This window comes from Erithacus rubecula (assembly GCF_903797595.1).
Source record: "Erithacus rubecula genome assembly, chromosome: 12".
NCBI classification, from domain to species: domain Eukaryota; kingdom Metazoa; phylum Chordata; class Aves; order Passeriformes; family Muscicapidae; genus Erithacus; species Erithacus rubecula.
Window position 1 is genome coordinate 9,251,487 of NC_136664.1, and position 20,296 is coordinate 9,271,782.

At 42.7% G+C, this 20,296-nt stretch overlaps 1 protein-coding gene across 1 annotated transcript in view; it reads right to left on the minus strand.

The window, feature by feature from the left end:
* The window catches only part of SLC6A2 (solute carrier family 6 member 2), a 58,224-nt gene extending 39,959 nt beyond the window's left edge, over positions 1-18,265 (minus strand). Inside the window, exon 1 of the mRNA XM_079316065.1 lies at positions 17,829-18,265. Coding sequence (XP_079172191.1) covers positions 17,829-18,138 — 310 coding nt within the window. The 5' untranslated portion in view covers positions 18,139-18,265. The remainder of the gene's footprint in view (positions 1-17,828) is intronic.
* Positions 18,266-20,296: the final 2,031 nt, after the last annotated feature.

Consider the following 20,296-nt stretch of genomic DNA (forward strand, 5'->3'; position numbering starts at 1 on the left):
CCTGCAAGTGAGCTTTTGAAGTGCCATACTTGTCTTGCTTTGATCGTATTACAGTGTGTGGAGCTGACTCACAAACCTGGCTTGTATTTGGGAGGTATGGAGTTTGCAGGTAGTGATGTTTGATTAATGTCATGAGACTGTGGAAAACATGATGCCTATTCAGGGAAATCTGTATTTGAGAAGATTAATCCTGGAGCTGTGTAGTGGACACACGCATTAAATGCTAGTTTAAAAGACAGTTTTCAAGTATGACTAATAGCAAGATGAACTGTGAAGTGTACTGTACTCAGGCATTCTTGCTGAAGTGTCATCTGTTTGGCTGCGAGTCATTCCAGGCTTTAGTTAAAGGAGATTTCTTTCTTTTTTTTCTTCCCCCGCCCTGCCCCCGCAAGGGATTAATAAGGTGTGGTGTAATTTTCATCAAAGAGCAGTTACACAGTACGGCAGGGTTTCATAGCTGGGTTACTTTTCAGGTGCTAATGATTGAAGTATTTTGAAATTGAGATAAATACCAAAGTAAGGGTGCTTAGTCATATTAGTTTGACTTCATGTTTTGGAGTCTTCTGGAAACTTCTTGTTTAGCAGCTTCTGGTTAGGCAAAAAATAATAAAAAGTCAGGTACTTTTTGTAAGTATCTTTTTGTTTCCTCTTATTCTGCTTGCCAATATCCAGAATCAATTTTCATGGTGTTCGCTCAACTTTTTCTGGGATCAAGTCCCCTTCGAAGAAAAATAAGTGATGGCCAAAAGATCATTCAAATTTCCACATGAAATAGATATAGGATAGAATGGTCTGCAAATGCTTGTAACCAGCCTATGTGGGAGAGCTGACCAGGGTCACTTGGGGCTTGCAGAGCAGCTCTGTCTTGGGCTGTTCAGGAGCAGTGTCCTGTGAACAAGAGGTGCTGTTTGGAACAGTCCTTACAGTCCTGTTTGTGTGAGCATCCTGAGGGCCAGGGAGGAGGCAAAGCAGTCCTGGTGAGCCTTGCTTTAGATCCACTGGTGTGAATTGGAGCACCAGCCCAGAGCTCCCTGCAGGAGCACTGGCTGCAAATGCCGACCCTGCTAGGAGCAGAGTGTCAGCAAGGGTGGCACGATGGATGTGTCACTCCTGCCCTGCCACTGGCCACATTGCTTTAATTGCATCCACTGTCACACTGGGATGGGCCAGACAGCTGAAGTCTCAGGAAGCAGAGCTTGGCTAACACTGGATCAGGCTTGCCAAGCCCTAGCTACCCCAGCGAGCAGGGGATGCAGTGTGTGTGCTGGCTGCTCTGGCAGGAACACACTGAGAGCACTCAGGGGATTCCACTGGCCCTTGGTGGGACAACACAGCTGCATCCCACAAGGAAACTCTACTTTCAGCAGTCCCTCATGGTTCCTGATTTCCCTCTACAGCTAAAAGGCTGAAGTCACTAACACCTGTGATACAGCTCTGGCACAAGGGCCACGCTTGACTCAGTAGAGTCACACGAAGCTCAAAGCCACAGGCTGGCCTCAGACTGTTGTGAACTGCTACCTCTCTCTCCTGACACATTCCACAACATCCACACATGTCACTTTTAGGTACCAGTGCACATATGGGGTTAAGACAGCCTCATATGTTATGCAAAACTAGGTTAGGTCAAATCCTCAGCTTCTACAAGAACCATCTATGGGAAACTTCAAGTGGAAACATACAATTTTTTAAAAAACAATTGCATTTAATTAATGAGGGACAAAATACAAGACAGACTTTGCATTCCTGTGTTCGGTCAAGAACAACTTCTTAATTTTGGTATATCAGAATCCACACAGAGTGTTTCCTCTCTTCATCAGCATTCCCAGCATCCTAAGGGGTGGGAATCAAAAGCTCTAAATATTCTTCTCAGTCCTACCAGGAGGTCTCATCTCACTTTAAATCCCAGAAAGAAAGAAAAATTAATTTAGTAATGACTGAAAAAAAAAAAATTAAACAGCTTTTGTTATCCTAAAAGGATTTTTAATATACATACAAGAAGTAGGCCAGGACAGGGGTAGTTGAAAAAATTTGAACTCTTTGTGCTTGTTAGCCTTCTGCATTTGTTACCATGGTTATTTCCAGTCAAAATGTTACACTGGCAGGGGTGTCTGCTAAAACAACAAACTTTGAGCAAATATTGCCATATATTTTCCAGTAGGAGTGTTTCCAGTATTTGTGCAGGAAAAGTCTAAAAGCAGAGATCTCCCAATTGAACTGAAATACAAGCTAATATCTCTATTAACATCGATCAACACTGGCTTTTTCATTCAGAATAGTGCTATAAACAATATCAAACAGTTGCTAGAATGTAGTACATTTACTTGGGCAACAAGGAAAATGGGTGGAAACTGATCTGTGCAGACACTTGTGAATGAGAAACAAAGTCACTGATGCAGAGTTCTTGAAATTTAGATTTCACAAGATCACTATAGGCAGAAGACTAGGTATGGGAGAGGCAGGTTCCTAGCACATGGGTGTTATCAGGCTGTTCAGCAGAGCCCAGCAAGCTTGTACAGCCCCCAGGGGCACCTCTGAAGGAGGGAGCTGGAGCTGCTGCTGACAGCAAGGGGTGAAACACCAGGACCTTCCTGACCTGAGACTGAAAGCAGTGAGGGTCTGTGTGGTACAGCAAAGAGGAGCCAGAGCTACAAAGGAGCATGATGGAACCCCAGGTCAAAGACAAGATGATGATAACAGCAGCTGCATGATGTTGACAGCAGCTAGCAAGAGATTCTGGATGTAAAAAATAACATTTTTCTGCAGAACAGATCTCATTACATACTATAAAAACTTCAGCAGCACTTTACACATGTAAAATTCTCCAAGTATACAATAAAATCTTCCAAGTATGCAACTTTTTAATGGAAAGTATTTCTGAATCATAAAAGCAGTGGATCTATACCATGGTGAGTAGCATGTTTCTCTTGAAACCTTTACATTTAGCTACTCCCTCTAACAAATCGTTGCTGGATTTGAACTTATTTATATTACTACTCTCAGTTTGGGCTCAGAGCCTCTGTTTTTTTTAGAATTGCAATTTTAACAGCATTCCTTTCACTCAAAAGAAAGTGAAAACAAATAGTTTCCAGAAATGGTTCAGTGCTGTTGGCTGAGGCCAACTGAAGCCTGCATTTTTTGTCTTGAGCTGTTAACCTGCTACTGCCTTAAAATCACTTGAAGTAACTTGAAGTGCAGTGTATTTAGAAGATGGTCACTGATTAGTAACTGAAAGGGTTACCCAGGCCCTCCCCATGCAAATCCAATCATCCTTTTGCCTTTTGTTACAAGAGTCATAAGCTAAAGAAACCCATTAGTAGCTATTTTGAACAAATTAATGGGAGTTAAATATATCCAGCCACTCAAAGCAGCATGATTCATTCATAAATAACAGCCAAATCATTGGCCAAGGTCCTATTTACATAAATTAATGAAAGGATCACATTTACAACAATGTGGAGTTTAAAGATAATTGCAGGCACATACAAGAACAGGACTCTGGCCTGTCGTGTTTGGTAGGAAATTAAAGAATAAATGAAGAGACATGGTGGGTATGAGAGAATATAAATCAGGTTGATCCAAGTGTGGCAGTGGGAGCTCTGGAGACTTGTGGGGGCTTTCTGCTGGTGACCACAACACTCACTGTGGCTGGCTTAGGAAAAGAGCAATTCCCATCATTTGCCATGAGTGTGACCAGAGAAAGTCCAAAGATCTGCTTTATGGGCTGCAGTGGCATCTAACATTGTGCCTCTATAGCAGAGGCACTCTTGGAGTTGGATCTTTTGTTTCTAGATCAATGCAATAAGGTGAGTTTTAGCTGTAGTTTGGTAAGTGAATATTTGGAATTTGTAACAACATGAAAACCTAGCTACTAACAGTCCTGCCCAAATCCACCATCTTGATTTTGTGCCTTTTTGTTTTTTAACTACCTGGCTGGTTTAAAGAAGAAACGAGGGAGTAAGTGAGCTGGACTGTGGAAGCAGCTTGTAGATGGTTCTGTTATTTTTGCAATCCCTATTGCTAATGCTCAATAGGACAGGGGTTGTAGGAGTGGCACTATCCTTTCCTGCACAGATAACACTGTTACAAAACAGCAAACTTTATAGTTCACAGACTCTTCAGAAGGTCCTGAGCAGGGGAGATGTGTAGTACTGGACTAATGGCTCAGCATGCAGATTCCTCCCTACAGAACATTGCTGCTTCACAACAGACATCATTGGAAGCTTAAAAGATATTAAATTAAAAGGAAAAAATACTATTCTAGCATTTAATAATAGGAGTGTTCTATTCGTGTTTTTCTCCAATCTTGCAATTATTAGGGGTGACATGAGGATATATTCACCTGCAATTGCATATCAGCAAAACCATCCAGGTAAGGTGTAGGCTGTACTTCAGATGTACAAGAGTCAGGTGTCTGTCAAAATGTACTCTGATTTAGTGGTGGAATAACATCCATGGATAAAAATATTTTTGAATGAAGATATCAGAAGGTATTTTCTGTGAACTTGTGGATCAAGATAAGCAGGTTTTCCTAGATTCCAGTACTAGATCCATATCATGTGATAAGTTTTCCTTGAACTGTTAAGTAGTGAAAAGATATTTTCTTTGATATGTGGAACCCCATCATGTACAGGAAAGGAAATACTACTTCATCAGCTTAGCTGTCTCTTAAATGTAGGGAGAGTGGGAGCCAGGGAGATTTTGGCAACTACAGCTCTCCTTTGGTTCAGATATAGATTGTTAGTCATAGTTTTCTCATCTCCTCAGAGAACTTGTATGTTCATTTGTGCTGGGTTTTCTTTTCCTCAATCAGCTGTAAACTAAAATGAATGTTTTCAAAATTCATGGATTAATCTGACTTGATGCTAGAAGGTTTGTGAGATAATTTGATCTAACTTGCTGTCTAGCATAGACCACAGCTTCAGACAGAAGAACCTACAAACCCGATTGGAAGATACTAGACAGATCCTTTGCTATTTGTTTGTTTTGTTTTGGAGGTCTTTTAATGTTGTTTCGGGGTTTTTTTGTTTGTTTTGTTTGTGTTTTGTTTTTGAAGCAAGAGTTTCAGCCTTCTTTTTATAATCTATAAAGACTGTGAGGACTAAACTAATTAATTATAGTGCAATAGGGATATCTGCTTTTCTGTCTGAAATTGCCACCCTATTTCTTGGTATAGCATGTTCATGCATTGGAAGGTTGAAGAGCTGTGTAGACACTTCTGGTGCCTACATTAAGTTATGATACCCACTTTCTGAGCTGTGCTTCGAACACATCAGGAATGCCAAGTTTATATCCCTGAAGTGTTTTTCCACCTTAATAAAAGAGAGCCTGGGATGAGTCCTCTGGAGCTGAGCCCTTTATTTAGGGACCACTGGTTCTTGCTTTCTGCTCTCTCTAACAGTCAGGATTGCCCCTGTGGGAGCTGCTCCCTTGTGCAGGGGGAGATTCCCTCCCAGCCATGCCCTGTGCTGGGCTGGCAGGGCTGATCAGAGCCACAGCAAGGCAGGGTGTGTGAAATGAGCTCTGTGCTGTGCATGTAGCAGGGCAATTCCTGGTTTCAGCAATCTGGGGTGGAGGGTGTTGCTCTTAAAGACTGCTTTTCTTTTGCACGTTGTCAAAATAAGAACCAGCCTGCAGCCTCCAAGTTAAGCACCCTCTGGGGAGGATGCAGTACCCATTTTAGGCAGCATGAGATTCATAACTGTGCCAGGGTAAAACAAAGTGCCCAAGACATCTTAAATCAGCTCCAGACAAGTGCCAAGCAGCTTTCAAGAGGATTAATGTACAAACCAATAGGAGGTAACTGCCTTGAAATTCTGCTAAAGAAAAATCAAGCACGACAATCTGTGGTACTCTTAAAATCTTCCCTTACACCATTTAGTGATTAATCCAAGTCTAAGTTATAACTTCAATTTTTGGACTCAAAGACTAAAGCAAAACATTCCTTTTCCTTCCAGTCTTTAATAGAGATTTATTTTTACTAGTGTAATACTTTCTGTATTATCTTAATCTTGTCTAACCAACTCTTGCCTAACAGAATCCCCTAAATTCTTCCTCTTAGTAAAGGATTGTTTTTATTACAAAAGTCGGAGACAGTCAATGTTCCTATCCATAAAAACTCCAGAAAACCAACCTTTATTCTTGGTCATTAGAAATGAAGCCTTCAGGATGAAATGCTCTTTCTGATGCCACTAAAGGAAGCAGAGTAACTGTACTGTAAACTGCATTCAATGCAGGCTTAAACAGTCCTTTAAAGCAGAAGGCAAAAGGTTACATACCCTATAAAACCATTCTCCATGTTTTCTTAAAATCCACTATGTGCAGTCTTCTGATATTTCTTAGACATGCTTTCTAAATTATGAAGTAGAGGTATCAGACATACTTGAAATGAATATTATGTTATCTAACCATAAAGAATACTTTCTTATAGAAGACAAATGCTGCATCATTTTAATTTATTTATAAACTTCAATTGCTGTGTGTGGTTCTATTGACAATGATACTGGCAAATTTACCATTGCAGTCATGGCTACTATTTGTATAATTGCCTAAAAAAATTGAAAATCTGTTCTCTTATCAAAGATTATAGTTAGTTACTATAGTTATATAGTTGTGCTAATATTTTGGAAGGCTCTGGACAATGGCAATTTTCCAGTGGGTGTGGCTTCTTTACTTTGTACCTTTCTGTTAACACTGAACAAAGGAACTTCACAAAAACTGTCACAGATAAATTTTCTTTTAGGGAAAAATCTGTATTTGGCACAGGGTAGTGCTGGTAATACTCTGTATGCCAGCCATTAGATGGAATCTCTGAGAATTTTGGCACAGTGAGCACAAAGTGAAACTTCTCAGTATCATCCCTCCTGCAGAGAACTCCTCTTTACATCAGCTTGTTTGAAAGGGTAAACTGAGTCTTAGACCAGTATGAAATCACAAAGGTGCTGCACAGATCTGCCTGTACTGGCTAGCAGCACCCTTCTTCCATTTTCCATCCTCCAACTGCTCAGCTTCTTCAGTGGGAATTTATAAGACCAAAGTTTTCTTTAATTTGCAACTTGAGCGTTATGTTTGTTCGTAGTGGACTGTTTTCCTAAAAGGCTTCAAGCAATGCAATCTTCCTTCAGCCCAAGCTGTCCAGTACATGCTTTGTCACTGCCATTCTGCAGGGCCTCCTAGCTTGAAATGCCATGGAAGAATGTGAAAATTACCCCAGGGCCCATCACAGCTCCCTGCCAAGATGAAGCAGAGGCCTATGAACAGTTTGAAGTAAAATCCTTCCTGTTTCATCACAGTGCAAACTTTTGCTTGGTCAGATTGCAGGGCAGTTTTATTCACTGATTACTCAGACCTTATGATAAATCAGTGGCTGAGTCTGGTGGTTTCAGTTTGTCACACAGCAGCGTGTTGCTTTCCTTTTTTTTTTTTTTTTTTTTTTTTTTTTTTCTCTCTAAACAGCTTTAAACATGCAATACATCACAGCTGTAAAACAGCATTTGGAGAGAAAAATATAGGTGACCTTGAAGATCTCAAAATCACTTAATTTAGGGTCAAACACAGTGTTTTTGTCAGCAGCTTCTGTATAAGTCAATGGAGAATTAACTGACTTTTAGGAAGAGCCTGGTGACTAGTTTCTGCCTCTTTCTCTTAGGGTAGAGTCAAGAGAGTAACTTATGCCAGAGACTAACTGTATTCTTATAGCCACCAATTTCAAAAGTTCAAAAACCTTTAAGTAGGCTTCAGAATATTTTAAAATGTATGATCTTCTACTATAATCCTTTTATTTTCTTGCTTGCTTTTAGTTTTGAATTTACTTTGTACTTTCCCAGTTTTCTTTTCAGCCTTGAAAGCTAGAAAGAAATTCTTGCCTAATCATTTGCCCCTATGAAACTGTGAGAGTAAAAGGCACTTCTTAAAATAGTACTTTTTTTTAGCCCAGCATAGGAGAATGCTGAGGTCATAGTCCAAGTCTCACAGAATAAATCTATTTTGTGTAATAATCACCATCATCTATGCAATCCTGACAGTTTGCTTTTCAGGTAAAGTACTGAGCTATTGTACTGAGTGAAGATCAGTTACTACTCAATAGAAGTCTTTTCTATCAGTTTAGTCTGAATAGTTTTTTATTACTTTACTCTGTTTTTTCTTCTCACATAATTCTTGGTCTGGAAATTCTGCCTACTTAGGAGTCCTTAAGAGAGAATGTCTGTTATTTGGGTTTAGATCCTGGCTCTGGTGACGTCAATGGAAAAAAATCACCCATTGACTTCAGCTGGGTCAGGATTTCTCCCATGTGGTTTAAAAACCTATTGATTCTAACTCAGGCTCTAGAGCCATACATACATGAGAAATAAACTGCAGAAAGGAAGAAAATTATGAAACTTTTCCCCAAAACAAAGTCCTGGACTATCTTTGATCTTACCAACACCTGGTTCATAATCTCATGTACACATCTGAATTTCTCTTCTGAAAGGAGACAAAGCACTGCACTATTCCTTAATTTCATAATAAATTGCAGAACTAAGATGCTGTGTACAGATCTAATCTCCCCTTAGTTTGAGGGCATGATTTTGGGGACTTTCTTCAAGCATCAGTCTTGCTGCACATCAGTAGCAGATACACCCTGCATGCTGATGAAGAGTCATGTACCAAACTCACTTCTGAGAGTGGCTTCAAACTGTAACTTGGTGTTTTGGTAACATTTGTCCTTGAACTTTTAAATATCATAGTAAGCCCAATAGACTTAATTGTGAAATTACTGTGTTGTGAAATAATGATTCCTCTGCCAAGAAGGAAAGATGCTGAGACCTCCTGAAATGTGGGTTACATTGAATAGAAGAAGAAGAAGAAAAAAAATCTTTCTGTTGTAGAATGTGGACCCCTGAAAGTCTGTGTGGAGCTTGTTTTTTTTTTTTTCCAAAGGCAAATCTTTTGAGGGTATTTGGAGCACTTTCTAAATTTAGGATTTGAGAAATTGTTTCCTCCTGCATCAATCCTTCAAGGGAAGAGACCATCTCCATTTTATTCTTGCATTTTCATTCTTTAACTCTTTAAAAAAGGTTCTGGGCTAACCTCCTGTTATCCATGGATTGTGTCCTTGCTGTCATTGTGGCCATGCTGACAAGTGAGGTTCTACATGTGGATTAGGCACTGCTAAAAGCTGCCACTCCTATAACATCCTAAGAAATAAAATTAAGTGGGAAACCCAAGCATGGTCTGCTTGGGAAGGATCTTTGTTATTACTGGGCAGCTCTGTATTCAAAATTAATGAGCCACCATGACATTCTCTTTTCCTATAAGTGTTGTGACATTGATTATGAGATTGGGATTTCCCAAGACCTGTGAGGATCTGCTGCTCCACCTTGTGGTCTGAAAAATGCTTCCCATTATTGTACCAAGTGCTCTGCCAGGAAAAGTCCAGCCTCTTCCCCATTTTTTAATTATCTGGAATTTGGCTGGAATCAGTATCATACTTTCCCTCAAGAGATGGATCTTAAGGGCAAGTAACGTGCTGCCACCTTTGGCATGTTTGAGGACAGACATTGCAAGAGGTCTTCCATTACAGAAGAGAAAAATAGAAATGAAAATATTGGTGAAAAGCGCTGTACACACATACCCACATAGTTCAGGAGGTGCAGAATAAATTAAAAATAGCTGGCAAAAACCAGGATGCACAATACTCAGCTGCTTTTCCCAGCACATACACTGGGCCCAAGGAAACAGTGATTTGGATGGTCAGTGAGGCAACTGCAGAGAGTTCATTGTTCCATGCTGCTGTTGGCCCAGAAAATCAGCTCATTCCCACAGTCCTGCAGTCTTCAGTAAAAACAAATGCTGTGCAATTGCCCAGCCACAATCCTTCCCCTACATCAGTCCACAAAAGCTGTTTCAGCAGAGTGCTGTAGCAGGACAGGACGGTGCTTGGAAATCATGCAATAACTCTCTCCAGCTCTGAAATAAAGACTGCAGAGGAGTAATATTCTTCTGCTATTGAAATCACAATTCCTGTGTACTTCAGTGGGGTGGGATCAAACCAGCACTGCTCTTCTGATGTTGGGTTTGTTCTAGGGAAGCAGTTTAAACAAAGCATTCCAAGAAAGACTTTATGTCTGTCTGTTCTAACACCACCAGGAGAGTTGGATCCTATTTTGGACACCTAGCATGTATTCTCAGACAATTATAATAGCCAAACTGTAGCAATCAATTAATACCTAAATTAAGGAACACAGAATCTGCAATCACTTGTGCTTTTGGAAGTGAGTGGTTGTGTTCATAAAGCCTTAAGGAGTAGGAGCACTGGAAAAATTACCATCTTCTATAAAAAGACTTATTGTATAATAAGGGCAGCTTATCTTGCTACATACCAGCACTCAGAATGCTTGTCATAAAAAAAATAATTATGGACTGGCAACAGACAACTGACTGCCCAATCCTGCCTGAATTTTGCTTGGTAATATGTTATCACAAAATTCAGTTCACTGGAAAGTTGGTAGTGTGATTTAGATGAATATGAATGTGGAGAAGGATGTGGCTTACACAGCCAGACCTCCCTGCTGACAGTTTCTGCTTCTGAACAGCAGACCTGGATCCCAAAGTGCTGATCTGGGCTGCCACCTCTGTCATGCTTCAGGAAAATTGCAAAACTTGTTTGAATAGAGAATAAGGGAAAGGAGGAAGGAAAATAAAACAAAGGATGATTTTGATAAGTAGTTTAGAGGTCCTTTCCTATGGCTTTCTTGAAGAATATGTCATAAGGCAAGGAAATTAACTGTTTTCCTTCTGTGCCTCTCACCTCCTTTCCCTTCTTTACAGATTAAAGGTTTCAAAAGCTCTGTGGCTAAAATTAAGTATGCTGAATCTATGCAGAAGTTATGATGATGAATTATACTACAGCTATCCAGAATTTCCCTGAGAACAGGAATTATTCAATAGTACTTGGGATCTCGGAACTTTTGGTGCTGATTTCCTGAAGGATTCAGATATCCATATTTAGGAAATCAAATTTTGAGTGTCAATAAAATCTTGCATTTGAAACTATTCTAATACACAGCAATGGACTGATTTTAATCTATCATTCCCTTCACAGCATATCTAAACTCTTACTAAAGTTCCTCCTGATCTTATGTGTAAGTAGTTGTATTAACATTCTGTTTCATGCTCTAAGCATGGGGAAGAAGTATCTGTCTGGAAATAATATCTTTAGACTATTGGAGCTGTATTCACATATTCAGTGAACTGAGAGACAGGTTTGTGGCATTTTGCCTAAAAATGAAAGTGAAATTCTGCCCCCAAATCATGTAGACCATGTCTCAGTCTCTTTAGAGATATATTTGGGTTTCTTCAGCAAAGAAGGGCTGAAGAAGCTCACACAGCTGTTTCAGCTTGAATGAGTATCCAAACCCAGGACCTCGTGCCAAACTGTAGGAAAGCCCTGTATTTGTTTCAGTAGGAGTGAATATGAGCTTTGAAGGCTCCCTAATGTGACTTGCAGAATTTACTTGTGCAGGAATGATTTACTAGGGATAACTCAGTATTTTCATTCCTTGGCAGAATTGAGAAGAGTGTACAGGAAGGAAGGGGGCTTGGGGGGAGGCAGGGGATGGGAAGACCTTAAGCAGAGATTTTAAATTTATAAAAATTTAACTGAGAACTGAGTTTATTTCTTGAAGTCTTTTCTGCTTCTTAGTTTAGAAAAAAGTACTTCAAGTGATAATCAAAATGTGCATCCACTCTACTTGGAAAGATGTACCTGTGCTTTTGTCAGGTAGTCCACACCAGCTCTTTTATTGTCAGTAAAGCTGGAAAATCAAGTTTAGTAATTGACTGGAGCACCTTTTAGATCAGTTCTCAATATTTGCCCTGCATCAGTCACAGGATGGTCCTCTTAAGGTGTAACATCAAGCTAAATATTATGGATCTCATCTAAAACCTTTCTATGCTGGTGTATCTCTAGACCTTTGTAAATTTGTCAAGCTAAGGGTTGCTAGAATTTTTCAGGGACAAATAGCATCTGTACACAGGCAGGTATTTAGTGACAGTCTATATAGTGTGCCACTTATACACTATTTCATGGTATCATACCTCAGAACCAGAAATAAGAGCTTTACATTTGAAAGACTTGGGTGAGAGATTCAGTTCCTCCCTTTCAGCTATTCTTAATTCTTCATATGTAGTAGGTGTGTGACGCAGTAGCTTATAACCCCGCAGAAATTCCTGTTCAGAAGATTTATTTTGTGGAGCCAACAAGACATGTAGAGCAAACAGGGAATTTCAGAGAAGCAGCTGTGAGCTCCAGTGCAGAAGAGCCTGATGAATCCATGCCCTGCTGCACCAGGTGATTAGTGGATGATCAAGGAAGGGAAAGAGAAGAGGTGGAGTGGGAAAGGGAGCAGAGCATCTGTGAGCTGGACACTGACTCTGTGTTTGGGAAAGGAGGTACTGCCACACACACAGCTGAGCATTGTCCCTAATGTCACACTGTGGCTGAGAACCCGGGCTCATGACCACAGTGAAGAGACCAGCAGAACAGTTTAACCTGTCTGAGGTCAGTGGTTTGATGTGCTAATAGGAACTGAAAACCCCTTTTTAGGAAACCAAAATCACTCGATTTGCATCTGAGTTTTGATTGACTGATGAGTCAAACTCTTGGCGTAGGCTTTGCAGTGAGATTACTTCAAAATTGATTTATTATTATCATCACCAATTCTATTTTGAAATATAAACTCTGATATTGTAAGGCAAAGGTCATCCACCTTTGAACTGTAAAGTGCCAGGTTATATTCTTCCCCAAAATAGTGGTTAAATTTGGTGGCAGACACTTTGCAAAACTGAGGAGGCAGAGTGCAGTAGAAAGATGAGGTGGTGCTGTCAGCTGCAGTTTGCTCTCAGTGGAGTGCTGCAGTGTCCAGGCTCCCAGCTCCATGGGTGACACCTCTGGGCTCCTGGCTCTGCTGGAACTGCCCAGGGATATTTGGATCTGTTTGTGTTGTCTTTGGTACCTGGGCTGTGGATTGCTCAGTCTGCATTGCAGCTCACAGAACTGTGACTGGGACAGGGAGCATTAGGATAAATTGTAAGGTATTTCTGAAGTGGATTGATTGCTGGCAAATTGTTTGTCAAAGCAAATATTTTCTTCTGGAAAAACTGTGGCCTAAAAACACTTAAAAATAATGCTGCAGGGGAGATTTAAAGTGTGCATTATGATAGCTAGAGTAATTTCAAAATATTTATCTGCCGCTATTCTTAAATTCATTAAAAACTTAATCTGATTCTTATGATACAGTAAGTCTCCAGTGACTAATCCAACAATTACATGCTTCCTAATGAGTAGTCTGAACATGACTGACCTTGCAAATACTTTGGCTCACAAAAGAAGTATTTTATGTTGGTAAATTCCTTTTCCCCAAATTTCAGGGAGAAATATTAATTCTGCCTATGACTATGCAGGGACAGGAAACAAAAATGAACATTAATACTGAAAGTGTCTTGTACAAAAACTACAATAGCTTGTTAACTAAGGCTGAGCATCATCCTCCCCCGCTGTGAGCACATCAGTTAATCATAGTAGGCATTACTCAACTTCATTTGGCATCAGTAAAATTTCAGATGTAATCCAAATATCAGGGTAAATCTTTCTCTAATTCGATGAGAGTATAATTTTAATAGTATCCTTCCTTAATTCATCATAGGCTCTTGTAGAGCTGGGGAACAATTAAAATGTTGGTTGTGTTATAAAGAATTCTTTGGACTACATTGATGTTGACCACTTACAGAGGGGAGTTACACAGTTAGGGAATCTTATTCTTAAAAATAGTTTTTAAAAACAGTGCTCTTGCCAGAAAGGTTATAATGAGGATATAGCTCTTATAAGATTAGCCAGTAGACATGACCATAGTCGATTTCTCCATGACAAGCCCTGCTCCTTTGCAGCTCTCACAAATGCACTGCAGAAGAAGTATTCCATCTGCTGCAAACAGTGCTTTTCCTTAGTGCTGTCAGCAGCTGTCAAAGACATGTAAATTGTGTTCTTTTTTGATCAGCTGGACTGGCAAGGTGTTGTTTGAGAATTTCCCCTTTTGGGGTGTTGCCATATGTACTTATTGGGAGCTTGCAGATTTCCCCCATCTGTTCAGAGTCTACCCTATCACCTGATAAATACTTCAGAGCACACAGTGGACATATCCCACTTCCAAGAACTCAGTGAGGGCAAGAACTCCTCCAGTCTGTCCATACTAAAGTGTCCTGTAAGCTTTCCATGGCACGTTTCATATTACCATACAGCCACTGGATCTGTCTCTGTCCTTGTAAGGAAGGCAAGTCCTATGAAAGTAGGTAACTGATAGAGAAAAAATATTTTTAGATTTTTAGATCTCGCTAAAGACTGGGGATTTTTTTTTTTTTAATAGCAGAAGAATGATTCCAAAAATTACAGTTGTTTACAGAAGGGTTACATTCTGCCATCTATCTTTGTGCAGAAGTCCCATTGGGGTCTCTCAGCAGGCTACTCCCAAAACACAGATGTTTCTGGCTATTCATTCAGCGTTTTAGTTCTGCTGGATGCTTCTTGCTCTCTAGCTTTTTGTTACTGGGAGCTTGATAAAATATAAATGTTTCTTTTTGTTACCACCACCAGTGCTGTGTCCGAAGTTACCTAACAAAAAAAGTCTGTATAGCTGCCACTGGGTGGTGTATTCCTTGTGTAAGTAAAGTAAACTATCAGAGTTTTGTATAAAGGGAACTTCCACATCTAACCCAAAAGCCTCCATGCCTGTTTTATTTTTTTTTTTTTTCTTCTAGAAAATTTCCCTGGAGTTTATCAAAGAAAGAAACTCCACGACTTGGCTAGTAAAAAGAACGGGGTGTATATATATCCATGTCCTTGTAAAATTCAACTTTGAATGGGGGAATACTGTGTGTTTACGTTTTCCTTTTCAGTTCTTGTATGTTTCTATGTTTTCTTGAGAGCCACCTGCTTTGACAAGCATGGAAAGGCCCTCAGTGTGTCTGCAGGCATCTTGAATTAATCATAGTTGCTTTAGGACACAGTCCATATGTCAACCACCTAACTTTTTAAATAAATGTAAAGGAAGATGCCATTTTCTGCCACTTCCATGTAATTGATGTTGCTGTTCAACTTCTAAGAACATTTGTAGAACCTTCATGGGTGTAGCTTTTGGTAGGATAGCAGGATTTTTTTTGCTCTGTAGCACAAGCTATGCTGACCCAGGACTTATCCATTGGTTGATAACACGTTCATGACCCACACGTTTGACTGTCCAAAGTCAGCTCTAGTTAAATCACTGAGGCTGATTAATTGCTGAGGCTTTCAGAATAAAGGGAAACTACAGGAGGAAGAGGAATGGAAACCTTTTACCTTCCACAGCTTTACTTTATGCATACCATCCAATTCAAGTTTCATCTGTTCTGTTGGTTTCTTCTTTACCTAGCCCCTATTTACTTATAAATATCAAAAGACAAGCTGTAATCCTAGTATGAGCATCCTGTAATTTATTTTCTTTTCTAGGTTAAGTCTGAATTTGCTAGACAAGTATAAAAACAACTGATTTCATCCCTTAAATTTGCTCAGCATTGCAGAAACATTACTAAGATACAGAAATTTGGTTTTCCCCATGTCTATATCCACATACCAACTTTTGCATGGGGAAACATAGCAATTATATGAAACCCATTGTGTTATCCTTTAGAGGCAGCAAAAGTTAAATTAGTGCTAGAAAGGTTCCCTCATGCAATAGGAGTGTGTGTGTGTGTGTGTGTGGGGGATGATATTTAAGAATATCTGCAATTTATAACTGGAAAGATCTCAGCGAAATCCAATGATATCCCACAGCTCTGCCTGCTACCTTATGTATTTTGGCCTTGTAGAAAAATTTAGGCATAAAGCAAATAAGCTCCCAAATACAGTTTGAAAGAAAGAAGGGAGTGATTTGGTTTGAAACTCAGTAAAATATCTTTAGAGCCTGAAACACTTACAAGAGTTTCTATTGACTAAAACTGATATGTATGTCCAACATAAGAGGCAATGAATGGAAAAATTTCAGGGTACCAGAGTGTTCGGTCTTTGTATCAGTAAACAGTTCTCAGTCACTCTATAGACTTTGGTAGCAAAGGGCCTCTCTACTTTTCCTCTAAAGGTCTGATTTTACTTTAATCATATGGAAGAACTACTGCAAACTGTTCACTGAAACATGCCTCTTGTAGCTGTTGGCTTTCTTTTCACTGCTATTTGGAAGTATTAGAAGATGCTAATGAAGACCCAGTTTTTTCTGTGTGAGCTGACGTAAGATAATACATGGTGGCTAAGCAAAATGCAAGAGTTGCAGACTGTTACCTTCTGTGCCTGAGCTGGCAGGAAATTGTGAAGGAAGCAGGTTAGGAAATTAAGTGACCCAAATTACAATAGAAAAGAGTTCAGGCACTCTGGGTGTCACCTTGTACAATGTCAGATAGGGGAATATATCTCTTTTCCTGAGAATTGCCAGATGAGGTGGAGATGTGGCAATGGTGCATCTGTCCTGAGTGGTGTGAGTGATGCTGCTGCCACACCTGCACCTGACACAGTGCGAGTCTGCTGGGCTCCTGATGCATTGTGCTGCTCCACTGTGAGTGGCTGGGACTATTTTTGGACATAACGAAATAAGGATGGAGGTTACTTTTTGGTACTAACTACTTTCTTCAGTCTGTCTGGGTGGTGAGCAGAGAGATTTTCTGACTCCCCTTAGAAGTTTTGGAGGTACCAAGCTCGACTAAGTGTTTCATTAGCACCAGTATCCTATAAAGTTCCAAGGACAGGTATAATGTCTTTTGATAGGGGTTTTCCCATTCATCCTGATTCCTATTTTCACAGGAAGCAATTATTTTATGCTGAAAGTGTGTGAACTGTTAGCCTTTATCACCAGGCAACCACACCATCCCTATATACATACTTAACTACCTTTCAGAACGTGCTTTCTCTCCGTCGGTTCTGTCTGTGTGGCTCACCGTTCACACACAGTTCCCCATCTGCCAGGCAGGGTCTGTTCTTTCTGTGTGATTTGAAAGCACCCCAGGCACCTGCCCGGCTTGCAGATGGTGTTACTCCATCACAGTCTGGAGTCATCACTGACAACACAGCGTACTTCAGGGACATGAAAGAGGATGATGGAGTTAAGGTCTCACTGAAGACATGCCAGACAATCTGAGCCAACTATAGTTACTGTCTGTAATTTTGTGTTGCTGTCATTGCCAAACTGTGCAGGAGGTGAGGTTTTGTTTGTAACAAGTCTCATACCTACTTTGGAGGAGAGGAGAACCCCCACAGTGCAGAACCGAGGACAGAAATCACGATCCTACATTAAAACTGCCCCCAGGAAACCTTTCATTGGTCTGGCTCTGGCTCTTCTGGATGCTGTTTTTCCGCTTGAGTGTTTTTGGTTTGGCCTTTCTCCCCCCCTCCACCCCCTCCCCTTTGGTGCTATTTTTTGCGAACTTAAAAAAAAAAAACCAAACCTGTTAAGCAGCCTGAAGCGGCAGCAGAAGGCAAATCCGCTGTGCTCAAAAACTAAGTTAAAGTTGGAGGAGCGTGCGAGCGATGGCTGCGGGAAGGGGCAGCGGTGTCCCGGGCGCTCGGGGAGCCGGTCCCCGCTGCGGAGGAGCGCGGAGCGCTGCGAGCGCGGCGGTGCCGCCGCTCCTCCCTTCGCCGCCCGGCACCGCGGGGCGACCCCCGACCCGGCTCTGCCCCAGAAACTCCGCCGAGAGCAGCGGGATGTTTCTCGCGGCGGTGCGGCTTGGGGATGCGGGACTGGGGAAAAAAACCACCTCGCGAGCGGTTCTCTTACCCCCTCCATTTTTGTAGCAGAGGTATGGGAATCGCCAGACGTTGGCCAGGTCCACGGCGAAGCCGATGACGGAGAGGAGGAAGTCGATCTTCTTGCCCCAGGTCTCCCTGTCCTGGGTGCCGTAGCGCGGCGCGGGGGCGGCGGGCAGCAGGCTGCTGCTGGTGTACTGCACCCCGTTGTGCTCCTTCACCAGCAGCAGCTCCACGTCCTTCTTCGGCGGCGGCGGCGGCCCCGCGCGGTCCGGCAAGGGGGCCACCACCGACACTTTGCGCTCGGGCTGGACCTGTTTGTTCATCCTCGCCTTAAACATCCAGAGAGAGCGGGCTGAGGAGGGGGCGCGGGCGCGCAGATAACGGAAGCGCGCTTCCCGCTGGCGGCGACTCCGCGCTCAGCCCGGCGGTGTCAGCGCGGCGGGAGCGAGGCACGGCCGTAATAAGAGCCATGCAAATGAGGCGGGAGAGGGGGGACCGCGGCGCCCGCGCCCGCCGGGCGCCCCCGGGGAGCGGGGCTGCCCGCGCCTTCTTCCGCGGGGAGCGGCCGCACCTGGGGCCGCCGCCCGGCCCCGCCAGCTCCGACCCACGCCCCGCACTCCCGGAGCACGCACTGCCCGGTGTCCGCACTGCCCGGAGCCCGCACAGTCCGGTGTTCCCACTGCCCGGAGCCTCCACTGCCTGGAGCCCCACGCTGCCCGGTGTCTCCAGTGCCCACAGCCCGCACTGCCCGGAGTCCCGCAATGCCCGGAGCCCAGCACCACCCGGAGCCCCGGATTGCCCCTGGTTCCCCGCACTGCCCGGAGCAGTGCCCCTGGTTCTCCGCATTGCCCCTGGTTCCCCGCACTGTCCCTGGTTCCCCGCACTGCCCCTGGTTCCCCCCGCGTTGCTCAGGTCGGCTCCGTCCTGCCGCACACTACGGCGCGCCCGGAGCGGCTGCTTCCCGCCAGCCAAAACACGCATCCCTAGTCCAGCCAGCTGAAATTGCCGCTAGCCAGGCAAGAGGTAGAGCCTGTTGGATTGCCCACTCTCCTTCTTTCTCGGCTGATCTGCCCTATCCGCTAATGTGGCTTTAGTTAAACAGCAGAATTTTTGGCTTTTGACATCAGAACTCAGTGGGATGCAGGCTGCATGGCAGAGCTGGACACTGCTAATGCTCCTGTGCCAGGGCTGATGTATGACCAGCTTCTCCTTTCATGGCAAGCATGAGGCTGGTATAATTCAGCTGTGAGGCTGAGGCATTCGTGGGACATTAGCTACTTGCTGCTATTCCGAATGGAACCCGAGTATTTTACTTGTAAAATGGGCAAAGAATCATCTGGCAGAACAGTGATTGGTGCCAGGAGTTGGCAGAAAGGGGTTTCTAGGGACTCTTCTTGTTGCAGCTGTGAATAGTAACTCTACATTCCATGTCAGTTAAGGGAATAAAATTTGTCCACAAAAGACAGAAAACAGCTCTCCCTCCCTGGTATTAAATAGCTTCCCTTCTGCCTGGCATCAGCAAGAGCAGGTCAAGTCACAGAGGATTTTCAAAGGTGTTACAGCCTACTCTACTTATTTACTCTGCTAGGGCTGATAAAACACTACTACATATATTGTAATATATAAAGAGGCGCTAGTCAGAGTTCATCAAGAATACCAGATTTCTCTGCAAACTTGGAATGTGATAAAGAATATCACCTCAGAGTTAAAGTTCACATATTGGCATCCTCCCCATCTCTCTTTAGGCCACAGACTAAAAAGTGCTAGCAAGACAGCTCATGACAATATACAGATTTTATGTCTCCACAAAAAACCAGTTGGTTCAAGCTCCAACATCCAAGCTCTATCTTGAATCCTAAAGCCTTCATTTGGGTGAAGTATTTGAGCACTGACTATACTGTTTCAGAACACCTGCATCCCATGAGATCATGCTCGTGTGCAGCTGAACTGCTGCCTCCTCCTGGTACCACCCTCAGTCACTGCACCACATGCACCAAGCACACCAAAGACAAACGTGTTCCACACACTGCCCCCAATTAGCCTGGCTTGCCTGAGCTCAAGTGAGTCTGCACCCCCATTCCCCCCAGCAAATAAAGGACATGCTCTGTTGCAGACATAAAGGCAGCCTCTGCTCAGGGCTGCACAGCCCTGAAGGCATCTTGTTGGCAAACTCACCAGACAGCACTGGGGGTGTCTCTGTCCCATTCCCTGGTACTTATGGGGAGGGGAGGATGGCTGAAGGGAGACTGCTCCTCCTTGATCCCACCACTGAGGGCTGCAGTCTCTCTGGGAGCTGAAGATGTAGCCTAGCCAGTAAGGAGCTTTTTAAACCTGGGTGCCCTCTTTCCACGTGACTATTACTGCCTTAATGGTCTGCACAGACTTCCTATGCTAGACAGTGGCACTCCCATATTGCTTCTGGAAAAATAAGGCTGTGCTAAGGAGCACCCTTTTCCCCACAAGGTCTCAATTAGCTGAGCTTGATCATGATGTCTA